General features: G+C 45.9%; 5 protein-coding genes across 5 annotated transcripts; 1 reads left to right on the top strand and 4 right to left on the bottom strand.

Moving 5' to 3' along the window:
• Window positions 1-114: 114 nt before the first annotated feature.
• On the top strand, window positions 115-6,668 carry LOC136436481 (uncharacterized). Its single transcript, XM_066430484.1, has 2 exons — window positions 115-1,374; window positions 5,965-6,668. Exons 1-2 carry the CDS (start codon window positions 1,017-1,019, stop codon window positions 6,198-6,200), a joined length of 594 nt encoding a protein of 197 aa, XP_066286581.1. The 5' UTR covers window positions 115-1,016; the 3' UTR covers window positions 6,201-6,668.
• LOC136436475 (stimulated by retinoic acid gene 6 protein-like) lies at window positions 3,052-5,603 on the bottom strand. Its single transcript, XM_066430475.1, has one exon. The coding sequence runs from the start codon at window positions 5,561-5,563 to the stop codon at window positions 3,575-3,577; it is 1,989 nt and encodes a 662-aa protein (XP_066286572.1). The 5' UTR covers window positions 5,564-5,603; the 3' UTR covers window positions 3,052-3,574.
• Window positions 6,669-6,725: 57 nt separating the features above from the next.
• Window positions 6,726-9,088, bottom strand: LOC136436478 (protein unc-93 homolog A-like). Its single transcript, XM_066430479.1, has 3 exons — window positions 7,959-9,088; window positions 7,456-7,723; window positions 6,726-7,027 (listed from the first exon to the last, which is right to left on the bottom strand). Exons 1-3 carry the CDS (start codon window positions 8,910-8,912, stop codon window positions 6,726-6,728), a joined length of 1,524 nt encoding a protein of 507 aa, XP_066286576.1. The 5' UTR covers window positions 8,913-9,088.
• A 662-nt stretch (window positions 9,089-9,750) lies between these two features.
• LOC136436477 (protein unc-93 homolog A-like) lies at window positions 9,751-13,376 on the bottom strand. Its single transcript, XM_066430478.1, has 3 exons — window positions 11,699-13,376; window positions 10,966-11,233; window positions 9,751-10,433 (listed from the first exon to the last, which is right to left on the bottom strand). Exons 1-3 carry the CDS (start codon window positions 12,677-12,679, stop codon window positions 10,132-10,134), a joined length of 1,551 nt encoding a protein of 516 aa, XP_066286575.1. The 5' UTR covers window positions 12,680-13,376; the 3' UTR covers window positions 9,751-10,131.
• Window positions 13,377-14,649: 1,273 nt separating this feature from the next.
• LOC136436474 (UDP-glucuronosyltransferase 2C1-like) lies at window positions 14,650-18,125 on the bottom strand. The gene is made up of 4 exons (XM_066430474.1): window positions 17,036-18,125; window positions 16,688-16,907; window positions 16,248-16,467; window positions 14,650-15,528 (listed from the first exon to the last, which is right to left on the bottom strand). Exons 1-4 carry the CDS (start codon window positions 17,903-17,905, stop codon window positions 15,246-15,248), a joined length of 1,593 nt encoding a protein of 530 aa, XP_066286571.1. The 5' UTR covers window positions 17,906-18,125; the 3' UTR covers window positions 14,650-15,245.
• Between the last annotated feature and the right edge of the window lie 1,301 nt (window positions 18,126-19,426).

The raw sequence follows: 19,426 nt of genomic DNA, 5'->3' as shown, positions 1-19,426 counted from the left end.
GCTTACTGACTAATATTGCTTCAGTTACATTTCAAAGGGGCCTATAGGGGGTTTTGCCGATCTAGACTCCAAATCCTAAATTTTAGCAAATGAATTCCATGACCTTGTATCTTTGCCAGGTATGTTGTTTTTAATTTAGTTATTGAACTTCACAAATACGAATCTGAGAGGTACAGGAAACATTATGCATTGCTTGGGATCTTCAACGAAATACTGTAAATCTTGAAACATTCGCAGGAGTTTTGATTCTTTTATATATTTAGCCTACCGTCTGTGCATAGCAAGCCATTACATGGCACAGAATCGGTTAATCCTTTGCTGTGTGCAGTGAACCTTACAACCAAACAAAAGAGAAGTGAAAGTGATCGGTTGGAATGTACACCTGTACCTTATGATACTCAACACAGAAAGTATGATGACCAGTCGACTGCTTTTCGTGAAAGGAGATTGTTGAAGATTAAGACGTTCTTGAATTTCTGTTCCTTCATGCTATGATCTTGAAATTTTTGTCTAAATAGATAGAAATATTTCACTTTTACTAAAATAATCTCTCCATATGAACGGTATACTATCTGTTGCATCAAAACTGCAATGGGATTTAGATGATCAATGCGTCATTTGTTTTCGTGATTGAAATGTCTGTTTTGATCCAAACGCAACGTAAAGATTGGGCAAAACATACACGGGAAGTACTCAATTCAAGTATCTTTTTCTCCACGCTCTTACTGCGAAGAATTTCCGAGTATCACGTCCTGGCTGTGGTCTTCTTGAAGTGGTCTTTTAAGATACACCTTTCTTATTTTGCACACTGAAATGAGTCTTCTGAACAACACGCGGTACTAAAGGAGTGCTTGAAGGAAGTGCCATCGTCAGCTAACCGTGACAGACCTTTCCTTGCGACTCACTTGTACAAGTGTCTGAATCAGCAGTCCAGCGTTAAAGTGTTCACATGCAGGTTATACGGTACTTCTCCCCCAAATTCCTTTACATTAATGTAGGGTTACGTTATTTTCTCAATGGAGTATGTAGTACCGAATTCGGGACCGCTGACACAAGGTCTATCCGTCCAAAGCGACGGTGTTGCAACCAAGCAGTCTGCTCAGAAAACGGCGAAGACATCCATGCTGGATGAGGAAATACGGGCCCGTATCCTGGCTGCCAAGCAGCGTGCCCGGACATCGCAGAGCAGCCGAAGTCGGGCGGGACAGAGAGTCTTCAGGCCGCAGGGCTGGTTACGGCCCTCGTATAAGAACAAGCCGCTGAACTTGGAGAAAAGAGGGTACGAGGTGTGCCGTAAGGACGTCATACCTGTTGTGGACACAGCCATACAGGACTGCCGCTACCTCAGGATGTACAGGATGCGGAGGACCATAGGTACCTTTTTACCATTTTCGCGGCCTGCGCCATTTACTTAAATTATAAACAAATATTTAATTTGTTATGTGGACCTCATTTGTATAACTTATAATTTTTCAGAAACTTATCTTTACCTTAGGTAAATGCCACAGATGTCATATTGTATATCACATGCCATTATAATATAATCCCCAACTAACCACCTGTAAATAATCATCTTCATTCACGCGAAAATGGCAGCTTTTTGAAAGCACTTGTTTCTTTACTTCGCTCTTTGAACAGACAATTAAGGACGACGTGGCACTGCACTCAAGCTTTTCATAACTTATCTTAAAAAGTGCCACGTACAGAGAACAATATACCAATTTTTACACCTGGGTGGAGTGAGGACAGTCTTGCAAAGTACTTTTCCCGAGGGAACAACATCGGTGGCGTCAGATTCGAACCTGGGACCGTAGGTTTCTGGGCCGAACACGCTGCCGTTGCGCCACACGACCCCACATTTAACGTTAACTCCTTGACATACAGCAGAAAAATTGATCGCCGACTACTCTGCGTTAGTTTACCGGGGCTTCCATACCCAGTGAGAAACTATAGCCTGACATTTTCGGCACAAATACGCACAGTGTCCTCTCGCTTTTTAGAGATTTCTAGAGATCTGCATATGTACACAGGTATCCGAACCCCGTTTAAAGTAATGGGGTAAATTTTCTGGTGGAAAAATATGCTTGGGTCCCTGTCAATTTTCAAATTCGACGTCTTTCTGGTAATCAACAAACATGGTCGAAGCTCGTCAACTTAAGCTGCATCTCTTTACGTTCTGTTGGCTTTGAATTTTCTGTTCACACCCCCATCTCTCAGTAGTCTTAGGGAGACAGAGAGTTGACAAGCCATTAGTAATGTAGCAAAAATTAGCTTATTTCTGCAGAATCAATTGAAATCTTTCTGTGATTAAAAGTGCGCGGACCAGGAAGTCTCAGATGTCATCGTCTAAGACTAGTTGTTGTAATTATTCAGGCGTTTATAAGAGTAGTGGAAGTAACCTGCTATGGGTACTCTTCAGCACAGGTGAAAGCACATTTTTCCTTCTTAATTAAGTATCAAGTAATAGTAACAAGTTATATGGAGAATTACATAAAGTGGCGGCCACTTTCTTACGATTTCTTAATATGTGATTTTCACTGGGGAAGCAATGATAGGACCGACAACGCGTTTTCATCAAATGACAGCTAGATTTTGTCAGCACATCCACTCAGCCGCCAAGGCACACACGGAATAGAACGCGAAACGAACAGTGTACACTATTGTTCTAAGAATATATTCACTTTGTCGTAGACCTGTCGAACGATGGATGTGCTAACATATTCAAAATACAGATCCGGCAACCGTTTACAATACCTCTGCAAGATGTCAGAACGATCATTTGGATATCTATCAAAGAACGAAGATGACAACTTTACTGTACACCCCATTGATCAAATCTAGACACTATTCGGGTTCAAGTTCAATGGTTACTACCTGGTTTATGGCACATTACCATTTGGCTATAATGCGTCCGGATATATTTACCATACCACGGGGGCACTTGTGTCATCATACCAAGACACCTAGGAGTCTCGACGATGCTGTGCATCGACGACAGGTTAAACGGGGTTGCCCAGGTTGCCCATAGAAATGACAGACATTTGATCAAGGTAAATTTGGGCATTTTTTTTATTTCTGACCCATTCACATAGTCATGGTGTTCGTATCATAAATGTATCATTATGACAAATAATGTATCGGTTTATGGTTAAAAGAAACACAAGCTTTCCAAGGGTTTGAAAACATGATAAATCATCAACGGAGATATCATTGACCAAAATGAAGTTTCCATACATTATTCTTTAAGCTTAGGCGTGTTGATTTGATTATACATGTATGACATCCTCTGGGAACCCCAAAACTGATGCGAACGTGTGAATAAAAAACGTTATTAGGATACGACATTAGTATCCGTTATATTTTCTCATTTTGCAGCTGCTTTGTAAGATTTATGGGCGAAAATCGATGCGCGCGCGGATGTCATCCACATAATCAAATCAACATGGCCTTATGATTAATGTGTACGTACTTAACATGCATTATCAGTTGCACACGTTTCTTACCAGAAAACGACGATTTCAAAGCAGTTCTTCAGCCAGTAGGCTTAGGCTTACTTCTGCAGTGAAAGAGAACACTATGGGCCGGGATGGGCCTTGTATCTGTCCGTCTCTCTCATTGTACCATATGATTTATCGAGCGACTTCACTCGTAAGTTTCCAGAACCCTGGTCGTAGAGTTCACTCATTCTAGGTTCTCCTGCGGTCTTTGCAGCAAAGACTCTCCCAGCTAAGAACCTATAGACGTGGTCCCGTTCACTCTTCTCCATACGGATGACGTGCTTTTTTGTGCCGACGACTTTTGGGTTTCGAACGATAGTGTACAACACAAGCCACTTCAGCTTGAGGCGTTTCTTAAATCGGGCGTCTTTAGAATTGAAATTAAATTCTACATCGGAGAGAAGGGGTCTAAATTCAGGATTATGATCCCGCCATGACTTGATCTCGCGCATGCGCTTCGCTGCGTTAAGCAGCCGTTGGCAGAAGACCAGTAGAACCGGGTGGTTGTGAGCGACTTCAATCCGAAGCATGTCCAGGTACGACTTGAACCCGAAGTCCCAGTTCTCGAACCCCTGCATGAAGACGCTGCGGTCGATCCTGGCCTGCGACATCCCGCCGAGAAACCCTCCCAGCAGCACCCGCAGCAGTGACGTAAACAGCCCCTTCATGACGTTAAAGAAGAACATGAAATAGGAAGTGACGTGGTAGAAATTCCGGTTGTCTATGGCCAACGGACGGTCCTTGTCGGTGGGGTTTATTTTTCTTTGAGAGAACACGAAGGCTGAGAGAGACATCTGAACGGCTAACGTTGCAGTGGTGACTCCTATCGTCGGCCCTAAGTACTGCAGAATCCAAACTATAAGCTTTGGATAACTAACGAGACCGTACAGTGCGCCACAGATCAAGAGAAACGTGGCCTGTTGGACGACAAAACCCCACAAAATGAACGCTATCTGGGTCCCGGAATAGTTCATACCGGAGTAAATAGAGTTCGCGGTGCTCGACTGGAAATTACTCGGCATCCAGGAGACATCCCCCCGATAGAGAGCCCGCATGTGTTTACGGTAGTTCACCATGATGACGAGGATGTAAACAATGTGGATCAGGAGCGCTGCTACCCCTGATACAATCCAAGACACCTTAAAAGCATACAGCATACCATCGATATTTTTGAATTTCTGGCGTATATATTCAATGAGAAGGGCACCGTTTTCTATCTCAAGTACTGCGAGTGAATACAGACAGAGGAAGGACACCACCATAGTTGTTGTCATACGTGCCGAAAAACGGATACCGTCGTCTGCACGGGTGTACTTTCTAAAGTACCACCGATACCACGATTCTGTCTTGGGCTTCGTCTTTGTCAAAAGCCGTCGGATGTATCGAAAGTCGCCTTCCTGTGCGACTTTGTCCAAGTCGTCGTCGACGAGACCACGACACCCTTTACTCCAGAACTTCTTACACAGTTCTGCAAATTTCACGACTAGAATGAGATGGCATATAGCTCCCGGTAAGGTGGTTTCTAAATCTACTGACACAAAGGTGGGATTGTTAAGGCACCCCATGTGTTCTAGGACGTACACAACAAACCACATGATTGAGTAGAAAAGTCCGAGAGGCAAACCGACCATTCTGTACGTAGTTTTCAGGCAGACCAGGAAGGGAAAATACACGAGTCCGACCTCCATAGCAGAAACGAGAGCGATCAGTTGCTGTAGCCATGGCTTTGAGTCGTTGTCAGGCAGCGTAAACCACTTGTCAAAGTGATCACCGAAAGACCCGTTGAAGAGAGTCACACACATGTTGGTGGAGGCGCCCAGGGTAATCGCGTAGGCCCAGCGGTTCCGTCCCGTGTCGAGGAAGTTCACGGGGACGAGCAAGCCGGGCCGGCGGCACCTGTGCCCCTCGCTCCCGCAACGACGTCCTCTATCGCCCCGGCTCTCTAGGAACGAGAGCAGCAGAAGGATGGGGATAGCCACGAACAGGGCATAGTCCGAGAACGAGACAGTGTCCACCGTTAAGCAGTACCTGGTGCTGTTTGAGATGTTGGCCGCCATTTTGGCCATGGATGACTGACTCTTACCTACGTATTTGCAATGTTTGCCTTCCGGTAAGGTTGGGCAAGTTAATGATTAATGGGCAAGGAAAAGGAGTGGTTTGGTTCATTGACTTGCTTACTTAATGTAATTGGATTGGCTAATTACGTCTCTCCAAACCTCTTCAAAGTTTTTGTATTGTGGCGCTGATATATGAAATATATATTTTGGACCTTAAGAGCATTCTAATGTTTCTAATTAATTAGTTATGGACACGCGAAATGTTTATTCCGGTTGATTTTGTGGGGGGCGTCCGCTAGTCATGTTGATGTCATGGTCTCTGATATTGGTCTATGTGTGATCAGTGATTCAAGTCGAATAACAGAACGTATCTGCGTCAGGAAATAATGTGCTCCATTTTCTCTGGACAGGCATGGGTCTGGAGGAGGTGCTGCACGACGGACACGCCAACATGGAGAGGAGACTGCGGGACCGGGACGACCAGGCCCGGCGGGAGCGGGAGTGGGTTCCCGCCGCCAGGGGGTTCCTCAGCGACGATGAGGAGCCGGACGAAGTGGAGACGCTGAACGAAGAGGATGAGCTGAGTCATCTCGAAGAAATGAGCGACACAAACAGCATTGTCTCTGATCCATGTTTCTTCACATAATTGCCAAGCATCTTTCGGCTAGTTTTATAACGAAATTACGTTACTAAAGATCACGATACATATGAAATACGCACTCAAGAAACACGCTACATACAAGTTATGCTTTATTACAAGTGCACTACTATTGGTCCAAACAGCAAATGTATTGATCTTATCACTCAATGCATGAGCCAAGACCGTTTATCATAGTGTGGCGAGAGAGACCAGTGTTATTAGAACCATGTATTTTTTGCGATACGCCGGGGGCGAGCCAAATGGTTGTATATAGTTGAATCTGCAAAGTTTGTGATGTATGGTAGCAAGTCTGCAGCACGTCGGCAGAACGTAATGTGTATACGGTAATTAGCCTGCTATCTAAACCTATTATAACTGCCGAATCTCTTTTGTTCTCTTTGATCAACGTTGCATCGGAGTAACAGCCGAACATTTTTTCCACCATTACTGTTGAGATAAACAACACATATTTATTGTCATACGTAATGGATTAATATAAGTCATAGATGAGTTCCTCACTAAAATCAGTGTTCATAGCGACGTTTCCCTTTCCATAAGGTCACATGTTTCCGGCGCAGCATCACGACCTTTCCCCCGATCTACCGTTCTGTCTACCGTATCGGCTTCTGTGTTGTTCTTGTTGCGAGTTTTCCATTCCAGCGCTCCGTACCCCACCGTTCCTACCGCCAGTATAGCCATGTAGATGTACAGTTTGACGTCCATGCACAGAGCCGAGCTGTAGGCAAACACCAGCGTGTTGCCGAGACTCTGCGTCATCTTGGTGTTGGCAAAGACGGCCTCTTGGTTGCTAGGAAACGTGGCGCCGAGTACAGCTGGAAGTAAAAAGAAGTAAAATCAATATCCAAGCAAGATGTAGGTTCCGGCTTATTTTCCTGCTTGTATTTCTATATCATTCTAGCTCGTCGCCTCCCCTAGAGAGTTTACCGACATATTAGTAAATTAGGGTTAGGGTAAGGGTTAGGGTTAGGGTTAGCGTTAGGGTTAGGATTACTTAGGATTAGGGTTAGGGTTAGGTGTCCCCTAGAGAGTTTACTGACAGATTAGTAAATTAGGGTTAGGGTTAGGGTAAGGGGCCAGCGTTAGGGTTAGGATTACGGTTAGGTGTGTGTGTGTGTGTGTGTGTGTGTGTGTGTGTGTGTGTGTGTGTGTGTGTGTTTGTATCCTTGCCTAAAACAGAAGTACGAGCTCGAGTAGATAGAGTACCTCTCGGAGTCCGATATGAGAGCTAAGAAATACGTACCGTACAGCTGGGTGTGCCAAACCGCCCTGACCACGCCCCATCCTCCAGACACAGACAGGATACTGGCAAGAGAGTCCCCATCCGGTTGCCATAGCAACATGTAGATGAGGAGAATAGCGTTGGCAGCCACAGCGGCGAGAATGAGGCTCCTGGTGCCCGTGTACTTACTCAGGTATCCGAACAGTGAGGAGCACACACCGCTGGTGACGCTGAAGCACAGCATGGCGTACCCGACCATCTGCACACCCAGGGCACAGCTGACGTACGACTGAAACAATAACGGTCAATATCAGTATAAAGCTCTTTTCTGTCGCTAAGCGCTATGAGTACAATTTCAACCGTGATCCGACACAAGAACACTCATTATTTTTCTGCGTAGCCCCTTTTTACGAAACATGGAATTATAGGTGACGTCCTTCTCGTTTTGATACCCAGGGTTCTCCATTTTCTCAGCATGCGAAGGGTTCCGTAAATTTCTCTATATACAAAGCCGGACTTCTCACCTTGGTGATCTCTCCCGCCACGATGGCCTCGGCCATTCCAATGATCACCACCAGCGGCATCAGGAGCACATAGTCGATGTCCTTAAACACTCGGACTGTGCGCAGTAGGAGTTGGGACACCTGGATTGACTCAGCAGACTCCTTCTCCACGTTTTTAACATCCTTGTCGAGACACAGCCATGCAATCAACGCTGCTAAGATGTTACACGCAAGGAAGACCCCGAAAAGTGTGTACACTATCACCTGTTGCTTGTCGTCGGGAAGCCCGGTTGAGTTGTAACTCATCACAGAAGACGTGCTCGAGTTGGTGACGTCATAATCAGACGTCCAGTTGGATTCCAGTCCACAATCCATCGCGCCGCAGAACTCCCCCTTCCCGATGTCCTGTCTTCCCTTAGAAAGGACCAGGGAAGAAATAAGATTGCCGCTGATTCCCGCCATCTCGAAGATGAAGTAGAACACGCCGTTGAACTTGGAAATGTCCCCCTTGGGGCTGCCATGTTGTGCTGCTTTAGTATATTGATGAGCAGAGGTTGTCAAATACGTGATCTGAGCCGTCCAAATCGGACCCGAAATAGACCCCAGCAAGATCGAAGATGGTATGAGAGTGAACCAGGACGGGTAGAAATTAGAGCCTGTGTACAAGACATGTCCGAACAGACAGACGACAATTGTCCATTTGCACGATCCGACCTTGTGGATTAAAAGGGGTGCGTACAGACACGACAACACCATACTGCCGTAAACACAGCTCAGCGACACGACGCCCAGCCCAGCCTCGCTGTTCAGCGTGCTCTGGAGGTTCTGTATGGCCTCAAACGCCGTCCAGTTTACCATGAAGACCAAGGATAAGGCAATGAGGTTTTTCCAGATCCTCTTGGTAGATGTCGGCTGTGAACTTTGTGTGAACTCTTCTTCACATGCCGAACTGTTGCCGCAGGAATTCTGCTCCATAGTTTCACCTTGAGCTTAACCTTTCATTAGTAGTGACGTAATGTTGCCGACAGAAGTGCTCCTCCTCCTTCTCAGGTGTACACGTTGTTTTCTTGGCACTGTGACGTCTGTTTTTACACTTACTGTACTCTGGCGCGGGTCGGTACAAAGTTCGAACCTAAGTCGCGACAGCCCGGTTTAATCATTTATACACGTCAGGGTCAAACTCAAACGAAGTTGAAAAATGTTACCATTGCGCCGCTATCCGGCATTGATATGTGTTGCACGCAATTTGGCCATTGTGTCTTCACAGGCTGGTTCGATGGATGAAAAAATAATCGGAATTGAGAATTTATTTGTCACACAATTAAGCCTCTGTGTTAAAATGATATTTTTGAACAAATTGCCGTTTGTCAGTTTTCAATAGTGTTAGCAATATGAATCATGTGTACTGTGAACATCTAATCAATGCATCTTTGGATCAGAAACGAAAAGGTACTATTCCAGGGACTACTGTTAGTTTGGGTCACAAGAATAATTGAACCAACTTCATCATTCTGAACTTCAAACCAGTCTAGTAATCTTGCGTATACAATGTACTTTTGTAACTTAACTTGTATTTAAACACCCCTCACGGTATGTCGACTATAAAAATGTCTCTCTTTCGACAAGTACGTACATCCACGTCTAGCAATGTCTGGCTGTTTCTATCATGGTCTCCTAATTGTTCCAGGCTCTTATGACCGTCTTGTGCCTCCATGTGAGTTGTCCACTGTAAGACTCCGTATCCAACAAGTCCCGCTGCCAAGACGCCTTGCTAAAGATCACGGTACATGAAAGAAGCACTCAACAAACACGCTACAAGTGATGCTTTATTGGAAGTACACTATTGGTCCAAACAGCAAATGCACGGATCTAATCCCTAGTGCATGGGCCAAGACTTTTCATTGTACCGTCGAGAGAGGCCAGTGTTACCATGTATTTTTGGCGACGCCTCAGGGGCGAGCCAAATGGTTGTACAGTTATATTGTTAAATATACAATAACCAATGTTTATTTTGATGTATGATAGCAAGTCTGCATGAGTAGCTTTCTAGGCGTACCCACCAGTCATGTTTCAGTTTTTCCATCATTACTGTTGAGATAATAACACATCTTTATTGTCATACGTAATGGATTAATATAAGTCATAGATGAGTATAAAAAATCCGCACTTCCGAATTCCACACTAAAATCAGTGTTTATAGCGACGTTTCCCTTTCCATGAGGTCACATGTTTCCGGCGCAGCATCACGACCTTTCCCCCGATCTACCGTGCTGTCTAACGTATCGGCTTCTGTGTTGTTCTTGTTGCGAGTTTTCCATTCCAGCGCTCCGTACCCCACCGTTCCTAGCGCTAATATAGCCATGTAGATGTAAAGTTTGACGTCCATGCACAGAGCCGAGCTGTAGGAAAACACTAGCATGTTGCCGAGACCTTGCGTCATCTTGGTGTTGGCAAAGACGGCCTCTTGGTTGCTAGGAAACGTGGCGCCGAGAACAGCTGGAAGTTGAAACAAGTAAAATCAATCTCCAAGCAGATGTAGGTTCTGGCTCGTTTTTACTGCCTGTATTGTCTACGTCATCCTAGCCCGCGGCCGTCGCCTCGCCTAGAGAGTTTACCGGCAGATGTAGGAGGAGTCGACGAGCTAGAAACGCGGACCAATAGAAAGGTGTGGAAAATGACGCAGACATACGCGTAAAAGAAGCCGGACCCTACATCTGCTTGGAGATTAAAGTTAACCACATTTTAATGTACTGATAAGTCAGTGGAGATAAGGAATAGACCAGGGATGACCATGACAAGTACGATGTATACATATACATATAGGTATGTACATACGTTTGCGTGTACGTCTCTATGTGTGTGTTTGCGCGTGTGTGTGTGTACAGTTTACGTTGTCTGTGTGTGCGTGCTCCGTTCGCTTGTGTGTACCCTTGTGTGTGTGTGCGATTGTGTGTATCCTGGCAAAAGCAGAAATACGAGTAGATAGAGTACCTCTCGGAGTCCGATATGAGAGCTAAGAAATACGTACCGTACAGCTGTGTGTGCCAAACCGCCCTGACCACGCCCCATCCTCCAGACACAGAAAGGATCCTTGCAAGAGAGTCCTCATCCGGTTGCCATAGCAACATGTAAATGAGGAGAACAGTGTTGGCAGCCACGGCGGCGAGGATGAGGGTCCTGGTGCCCATGTACTTAGTCAGATGTCCGAACACTGGGGAGCAGACACTGCTGGTGAGGCTGAAGGACAGCATGGCGTACCCGACCATCTGCACACCCAGGACACAGCTGACGTACGACTGAAACAATAACGTAGTAACGTTACAGAGTCAGTAGATAGATAGATATCAGTAGAGTGCAGTGTAAATCTCCTTTCTGTTGCTTCATGAGTACAATTTCAATCATGATCCAACACAAAAACACAGCGAGGTTACGGATTTCGGTCACCGGTACCCCTAAGGCCTTCTTCAGCACCACTGAACCACCTCATGAACACGTGACTTGAAAGTGGACGAAGGATAAAGTCTACATTCTATATCTAATATGTTCTTCTTCAGGGGAGTGACTCTCTTCATTACAAAGATCACGTAACCGGCGTGATTGGCCAATCACCATTCACCCATTGTTTTTCTATGCTGCACAGACCTTTTTACGAAACACGGAATTATGGGCCGGGTGACGTCCTCTACTAACTACCCAGGGTTCTCCATTTTCCCAGCATGCAAAGGGCCCGTAAAATGCTCTATATACAAAGCACTCCTCACCTTTGTGATGTCTCCAGCCACGATGGCCTCGGACATCCCAACGATCACCAGCAACGGCATCAGGAGCACATAGTCAATGTCCTTAAACACTCGGACTGTGCGCAGTAGAAGTTGGGACACCTGGATTGACTCAGCAGACGTCTTCTCCAAGTTTTTGACATCCTTGTCGAGACACAGCCATGCAATCAACGCTGCTAAGATGTTGCACGCAAGGAAGACCCCGAAAAGTGTGTACACTATCACCTGTTGCTTGTCGTCTGGAAGTCCGGTTGAGTTGTTACTTATGACGGAAGACGTGCTCGAGTTGGTGACGTAATGATTAGAAGTCCAGTTGGTTTCAGTCCCACAATCCATCGCACCGCAGAACTCCCCCTTCCCGATGTCCTGTCTTCCCTTAGAAAGGACTAGGGAAGAAATAAGATTGCCGCTGAGTCCCGCCAATTCGAAGATGAAATAAAACACGCCGTTGAACTTGGAAATGTCTCCCTCTGGGCTACCATGTTGTGCTACTTTGGCATATTCCTGAGCGGAACTTGTCAAATACGTGATTTGAGCCGTCCAAAGCGGACCCGAAATAGACCCCAGCAAGATTGAAGACGGTATGAGAGTAAACCAGGACGGGTAGAAATTGGAGCCTGTGTACAAAACATGTCCGAACAGACAGACGACAACAGTCCATTTGCACGATCCGACCTTGTGGATGAAAAGTGGTGCGTACAGGCACGACAGCACCATACTGGCGTAAACACAGCTCAGCGACACGACGCCCAGCCCAGCCTCGCTGTTCAGCGTGCTCTGAAGATTCTGTATGGCCCGAAACGACGTGAAGTTCACAAGGAAAACCGAGGCTAACACGAGAAGGTTTTTCCAGATCCGCTTGGTAGATGTCGGCTGTGAACTTTGTTTGAACTCTTCTTCAGATGCCGAACTTTTGCCGCAGGAAGTCTGCTCCATGGTTTCACCTTGCACTTGACCTTTCATTAGTAGTGACGTAATGTTGCCGGCGGAAGTGATACTCCTCCTTATGAGGTGTACACGTTGCTTTCTATGCACTGTGACGTCTGTTTTTATACTCACTGCCTCTTGCGCGGGTCGGTACAAAGTTCGAAGCTAGTCGCGACAGCCTGGTTTAATCATTTATACATGTCAGGGTCAAACGAAGTTTAAGAATGTTACTTGTTAGCTTCGCGCCGCCATGCGGATGAGTTCTGAATTGTGGCGGATTATACTAGTATTAAATAGTATATAAAGGCTGCCGGATAAAGGTTGAATGGACGTTACCGTCCAGTTGAGTCTGTCAGACGGGCAGTGTCGCGCCCCATCCCGCAGCCACCAGGTAAATTCTGACGACGGCCTTCTCCTCCTGCTGCCACCGTAACATGTACCCCGACAGGGCGATGACAGCGACCGCTGCGGCGAGGATGGGGCTCCGGCTGGTGCCCGCGTACTTGTTGACGTGTCGGTCGGTGTCAGTCCGGATGTGTCGGCGAATTGGATGCTGCATGGCGAAGACAATAGGTGCGACCGAAAATTATACGGTGCCAACTACGGACTCGGTGCCGTGCCGACTCGGCAAAAGTTGTTATTTAAAAAAAGGCAAAAGAATTCACGAAAAAACGACAAAGCCACAAGAACAAAGAGGGAATTAACACTTGTAAAATTAAAATGACAGGCGCCAAGGAAAGTCTGGCGGCCTAATCTCCAAGAAAATCTATAAACGGTTGCAAGGACCGTATCCAACTGACAAAGGGAATTTTTATTGCAACTCGGGTTGCAATAAAAACTCCTTTTGCTAGTTGGATACGGTCTTTGCAACCGTTTATAGATCTTCTTGGAGATTACTGGCGGCTCACTACAAAGTTTACGACCACGCGCTAACGAAAAACTCGCGAAAATAACTAGAAACTTGCGCTGGTGAACGGAGAAAAGGGGTACTCAGGGGCAAAAAGACGTAGCTTCCTGGGAACTTCACGGGGAAGAGCGAATGGACAAGTTGGAAGGAACATTGAACTTGAATCTGTAAACAGGAAATTTAAAGCGACAGCAAGGGATGCAAAACCAACAATTTGAACGGAAACGAATGGGCGAAACGTCACCGTGGTTAGGCCAAGAGTAAAGTAGAAGTTACTGGGGCAAAATGTGCAAGATAACGCCAAGATATGCAAATTATGTGTTTGTGGTTTGGAGGTTTAATTGAGGGATCAGGGGCAATTGCAAATTCACACCCCGGTACGTCCAGACGGCACGAATGGAAAGAAAGGAATCAGATTCGGATGGGTAGAATTGAACTTCAGCCTCAATTTGGCCAAGGATTTGGCAAAACAAGACTACGAGACAAATGAAAGGCAAATAACGTAGTGATGAATAAGGCGCAACGTCACAATTTGGGCCAGGCAACACGAATGGGAATTTGCAGCAGAGCGTGGGTACAAATTAATTATGTACTGCTGCTGGTAACATGCAGTTATCGAGCTCAATACAGTTGGTTAACAAAATGTAACGGAGGACGATGATGCTACTCTAAGTCGGCACTAAGACAGTAACTGCGGCGGGTTGGTCTGGTTAACTCTCTCTCTCTCTCTCTCTCTCTCTCTCTCTCTCTCTCTCTCTCTCTCTCTCTCTCTCTCTCTCTCTCTCTCTCTCTCTCTCTCTCTCTCTCTCTCTCTCTCTCTCTCTCTCTCTCTCTCTCTCATCTCTCCATTACCGGCGCGTACCGCTAACTTTATAATCTTTCCGGAAAGCGGGGCTACGGCAGCGCGGCGGGGCGTGGTCAGGCTGACGTCAGGACCACGTGACCCCTCATCTCTCCATTACCGGCGCGTACCGCTAACTTTATAATCTTTCCGGAAAGCGGGGCTACGGCAGCGCGGCGGGGCGTGGTCAGGCTGACGTCAGGACCACGTGACCCCCGGTATCGCACGATAACTGGTAGCGTTTTGTTACATATGTGTGTGTGTGTGTATCAATACATTTTATATGTATCATAAACATCTGAACACAAGACCACAAAATTATACAGCAAGGACATAAATCATACCTACAACTTTCCTCCCAATGATTGTTTCTCACCAGGATATATTGCTTATCATGTGATAAGCTGTTCTGTGTGTTCAATGATATCTTTATTACATACTTCATCATCAATTACATCTTTTAACGTTCCTTCACCTCAACTTTGGGGTGTCCAGAGGCTGTCATCCACAAAATCAAGTCAGTGCTGCCCTAGTAAACTATTAGATTGTTTACACTCCTAGATCCTAACGATTTCCATTGTACTCTAGTACTAGCGCCTACGTTACTTAGCCTAGTACATTTGGAACTTAATGGGCAAGAGCATCACACTACATCTTTATTTACCGTGTATACAGAAAAAGGATAATCTCAATGTTAATAGGTCATCTTATCACCTACCAAAAACGCGAGCCGTAGCAAAGCATTGCACTACCACTACTTAAAAAGCATCATGCGTCACCTCAATTGAGGATGACTGCTTTACCTTTATCACCTAGCATACATTATTTGCATAATTCCAGGTGTATCTAGGTGTTTACTGAGACTTCAGCTTGCCGCCACTTTTACAGCAAATCTTCCTACAGAAGAACGAACAGCTGTACCACAAGGTACCCAGGACAGCTGAACAGACGCCAAACAGGAACACAGCCACGTCCAGCAGGTAGTACTGGTACCACGGCAGCTCCACGGCGCGTGCGCGGAGATGGGGCAGTCGGCCATGTTTGATGACGTATTCTATCCACCAGACGGCCCGCTCCATGGGTGACTGGGGCTGGTCACGGTGCAGGCGGGAAAGGCGGGTTGCGGTCTCCAGGTAGCTGTGAAGTAGGGTATAAAACGTAGAAAAGGGCTATAAAGAATATTTGCCTGCGTTCACCTCACATATAGAACGCCTCACATATATAAAAACATACTTCAAAAAGTGTAAGGATAATGTTGCTGTTGCCAATAAGTATATCCGTACACAATGTATACAAGATATGTATGCGTGTGTTTAGTTTCAGGGGTGCCAAAGAATTCATACGAATTTTACGGAATACATACGAATTTTACGGAATACATATGATCCATTACGTGGAATACATACGATCCTTACTAATTTGCTGGCCATCGCGCCAGCACCGAATATCCGAATCTAGTTTTGTGTGGTCCTCCTAGTTGGTCTAAGCCTACATCAGTCTTAATTTAGAGCAGCTTTAGAGTTTAGCCGGATGGGATACGCCATTATTAAGCTCTTAAAAGCCAAGATATCGTACGAAGAACTGGTTATCCCGAGTCCGCCAAATTGAATTTGCCGCCGGTGTCACGTGATCCAGGCACATTTCTCCAAATTAGTAACGATCGTATGCATTCCGCGTAATGGATCGTATGTGTTCCGTAAGGATCGTATGTTTCTGCGTAATGGATCGTATATTTTCCGTAAGGATCGTATGCTTCTAGTAATGGATCGTATGTATTCCGTAAAATTCGTATGTATTCCGTAAAATTCGTATGAATTCTGCACAAATCCTGCACATCCATGTAACATCAACAGTACCTGCTGTTGGTGACAACATGAAGAATGGCCTGGTACAACTGTTCGGCGGTGACCGTGCTGAAGTCCAACCTCACCCCCAGTCCCCTGGCCACCACCCGGGCGGCGTTGGCCGGCTGATCCCCGAACAGCGGCAGACAGACCATGGGCACACCGTGGTAAAGGGCCTCGTACATTCCGTTCGACCCAGCGTGAGTGATAAAAGCTCGGGTCTTTGGGTGGGCTACAACAAATACAGCAAGTTAGAGGCAAAGAAAGTCTCCCCGTAATGTACTATAAGTATGTATATATATGATCTCTCTCTCTCTTTCTCTCTCTCTCTCTCTCTCTCTCTCTCTCTCTCTCTTGTTTCAGAACGTGATTTTCGTCTAATGATGTCCTATATTACTAGTATTCTCATTATCATTCTACTTCCGACTGTTTAACTGTAATGAGAATCTTACCCAGTAGGTCGTTCTGAGGCAGCCAGGCCAGTAGTTTGGTGTTGTTGCCCAGACCGGTCGGCTTCTCTCCCACGTACCGCCACACCACCTTCTGTCGGAGTCGGGCGAAGGCTGCCGCGAAGACTTCTCGCCTGTCCGCCGACATTGTCTTGACCATCGACCCGAAACTAACCACAATAACACCATCGCGTCCAGCGCTCGGGACAAACGCTTCCATGTCCTGTGGAAAGATGAACCACATATGACACATTGAACCTTCTTTATCTCAATCGACATCTGTCAAGTTTCTAACAAAGCTTTATTGCCGACAGTTTCTCTTCGCTTCTCGTGAGTAGTGTAAGAACTCACCTCAGTAAGGGGGTTGACCATTTGGACATTCAGTCCTCCAACCTGAACCATGTTGGGCATGCTGGGACGAGCAAAATCCAGCACATTGTCGGTTTGATAAAGCCACACATCCGTACGTGACGTCACGCTCTGAATAGTTTCATCCTCGCCGATGTACGTACGGACCAGTTCGTCATACATGCTACTCGCAACCCAGTGTCCAATCATATGTCCAAGAATAGACGATACGACGTTTTGAAGTCGTTGCACAAAGGTCATTTCATCGGTAAAATCGGTACCTGGAAAAGGTACGTAGGACAGAGGCAGTGGTAAACCTGCAGCTTTTTCGTCAAGTAAGTAAGGATCCACACGCATAACGGCGATGTGAGGGACCCGGATGTCTAGATGGGCTGAGAGGATAGCGCCACAAGGAAAGAAGGGGTCAGAAATGACAACATTGAACTGGGATGTCCTCAGTCGATCCACCAGGTTACTGTCCGCTAGCAACAAGGAACAGTATTGTTTTAACCCTTCGGATTCTGCCATGAAACTTTCTATAAATTGCTTGAGAGATTCTTCCCCAGCTATAGATACGGTGTAGTCTAGATCTTCATTGAGTCTTGCCTGGGTTCCTTGATCTTGGAATGTTTCAAACTGAAAGTCAGGCCACTCTGTCCGTCTTGTTTCTCCAATGTCCTCTGTGATAACAACCACGACGGTATGGCCTTTGTCCACCAAAGCACGACCAATTTTGGACAGAGCCATCCAGTGGCTGTCGTAAATTGGCGGAGGCACCAACAGAACCTTCTCTGCGCTGCTCCTGTGTCTGATCAGAAATCCCAGAAAAACTAGCAGAATGGTGAAACATCGACGCTCCGGCCCAGTTCCCATGTTGCTGCGCTTGTTTCTTTCCAAATTTTGTGAACTGTTTTGTGAATATTCAGTCTACTAAATCTGATTGACCACTGTCTGTGCCTATCATTAGTAGTGACGTGATGTCGCCGACGGAAGTGATACTCCTCTTTATGAGGTGTACACGTTGTTTTCTTGGCACTGTGACGTCTGGTTTTATTCTCACTGCCTCTAGTGCGGGTCGGTACAAAGTTCAAAGCTCAATCGCGACAGCCCGATTTAATCATTATACACGGTCAGCGTCAAGCGAAGTTTAAGAATGTTACCATCACGCAGCCATGCGGGATTGATATGTATTACAAAAAGTGACTTACCACTTACGAATTGACCATTGTATCTATGTACAGCTGTACCAGACTCGTTTTATGGATGAATTGCCGAATTATTTGTCAGGGCGGTTAGCTAGCTAGCTATAGAGAATGATAAGTGTCTTCTCATATCATATTTTCTAACAAATTACCACTGGTCAGTTCTCAATAGTACTAGCATTATGAAACAATAATGTACTATAAATGTCCAATTGATGCATATTAGAAACGAAGTGAGAGTATTGACAGGCTTCAGTTTTGAAGCTTTTTAACAGGGCTCCAGTTTTGAAGCCCTGACACAGGGCTTCAGTTTTGAAGACCTTTTGAAGCCCTGAAACGGAGCTTCAGTTTTGAAGCCCTGTGACAGGGTTTCAGTTTTGAAGCCCTGAAACAGGTCTCCAGTTTTGAAGCCGTGCGAAGGGCTTCAGTTTTGAAGCCCTTAAATAGGGCTTTAGTTTTGAAGCCCTGCGCCAGGGCTTCAGTTTTGATGCCCTGCGCCAGGGCATCAGTTTTGAAGCCCTGCGACAGGGCTTCGGTTTTGAAGCCCTTTAACAGGGCTCCAGTTTTGAAGCCCTTTAACAGGCTCCAGTTTTGAAGCCCTTTAACAGGGCTCCAGTTGTGAAGCCCTTTAACAGGGCTCCAGTTGTGAAGTCCTTTAACAGGCTCAAGTTTTGAAGCCCTGCGACAGGGCTTCAGATTTGAAGCCTTTACACAGGGCTGTACAAACGACCCAGTAAAAAAAGAAAGAAGTCATCTTGCAAAATGAGTATTATAAGCCAAAAAGGGCCCATAGAGCCTGGTATAGATGCTAGGGGTACAAACGACCCAGTAAAAAAGAAAGAAGTCATCTTGCAAAATGAGTATTATAAGCCAAAACGGCCCATAGGGCCTGGTATAGATGCTAGGGGTGTCCAAAGGATGTCATCTACAAAGTCGAGTTAGTGTGCGTGAGTGTGGTCTAATTCTCCATATCTGCAATACCGATTCTTTGTCATCGACAATGGAGAATCAAACATTCTTTAATGCTGTTTTATTCCGTCAGGTGACGCAAGACAATGAAATCGCCTGCGCTGGTTGAAGACTCGATCGGAGTCGCTCATTGGCGCATGGCTGACGTACCGTCAACGCCCGCTAGGTGGTGCTTCTGTACCGTGAAGGAACGAAACTATAGAACAGTTGTACAGGTGGCTAA

This window comes from Branchiostoma lanceolatum, chromosome 6 (assembly GCF_035083965.1).
Source record: "Branchiostoma lanceolatum isolate klBraLanc5 chromosome 6, klBraLanc5.hap2, whole genome shotgun sequence".
Classification (NCBI taxonomy): domain Eukaryota; kingdom Metazoa; phylum Chordata; class Leptocardii; order Amphioxiformes; family Branchiostomatidae; genus Branchiostoma; species Branchiostoma lanceolatum.
This window is presented reverse-complemented; position numbering and strand designations above follow the sequence as displayed.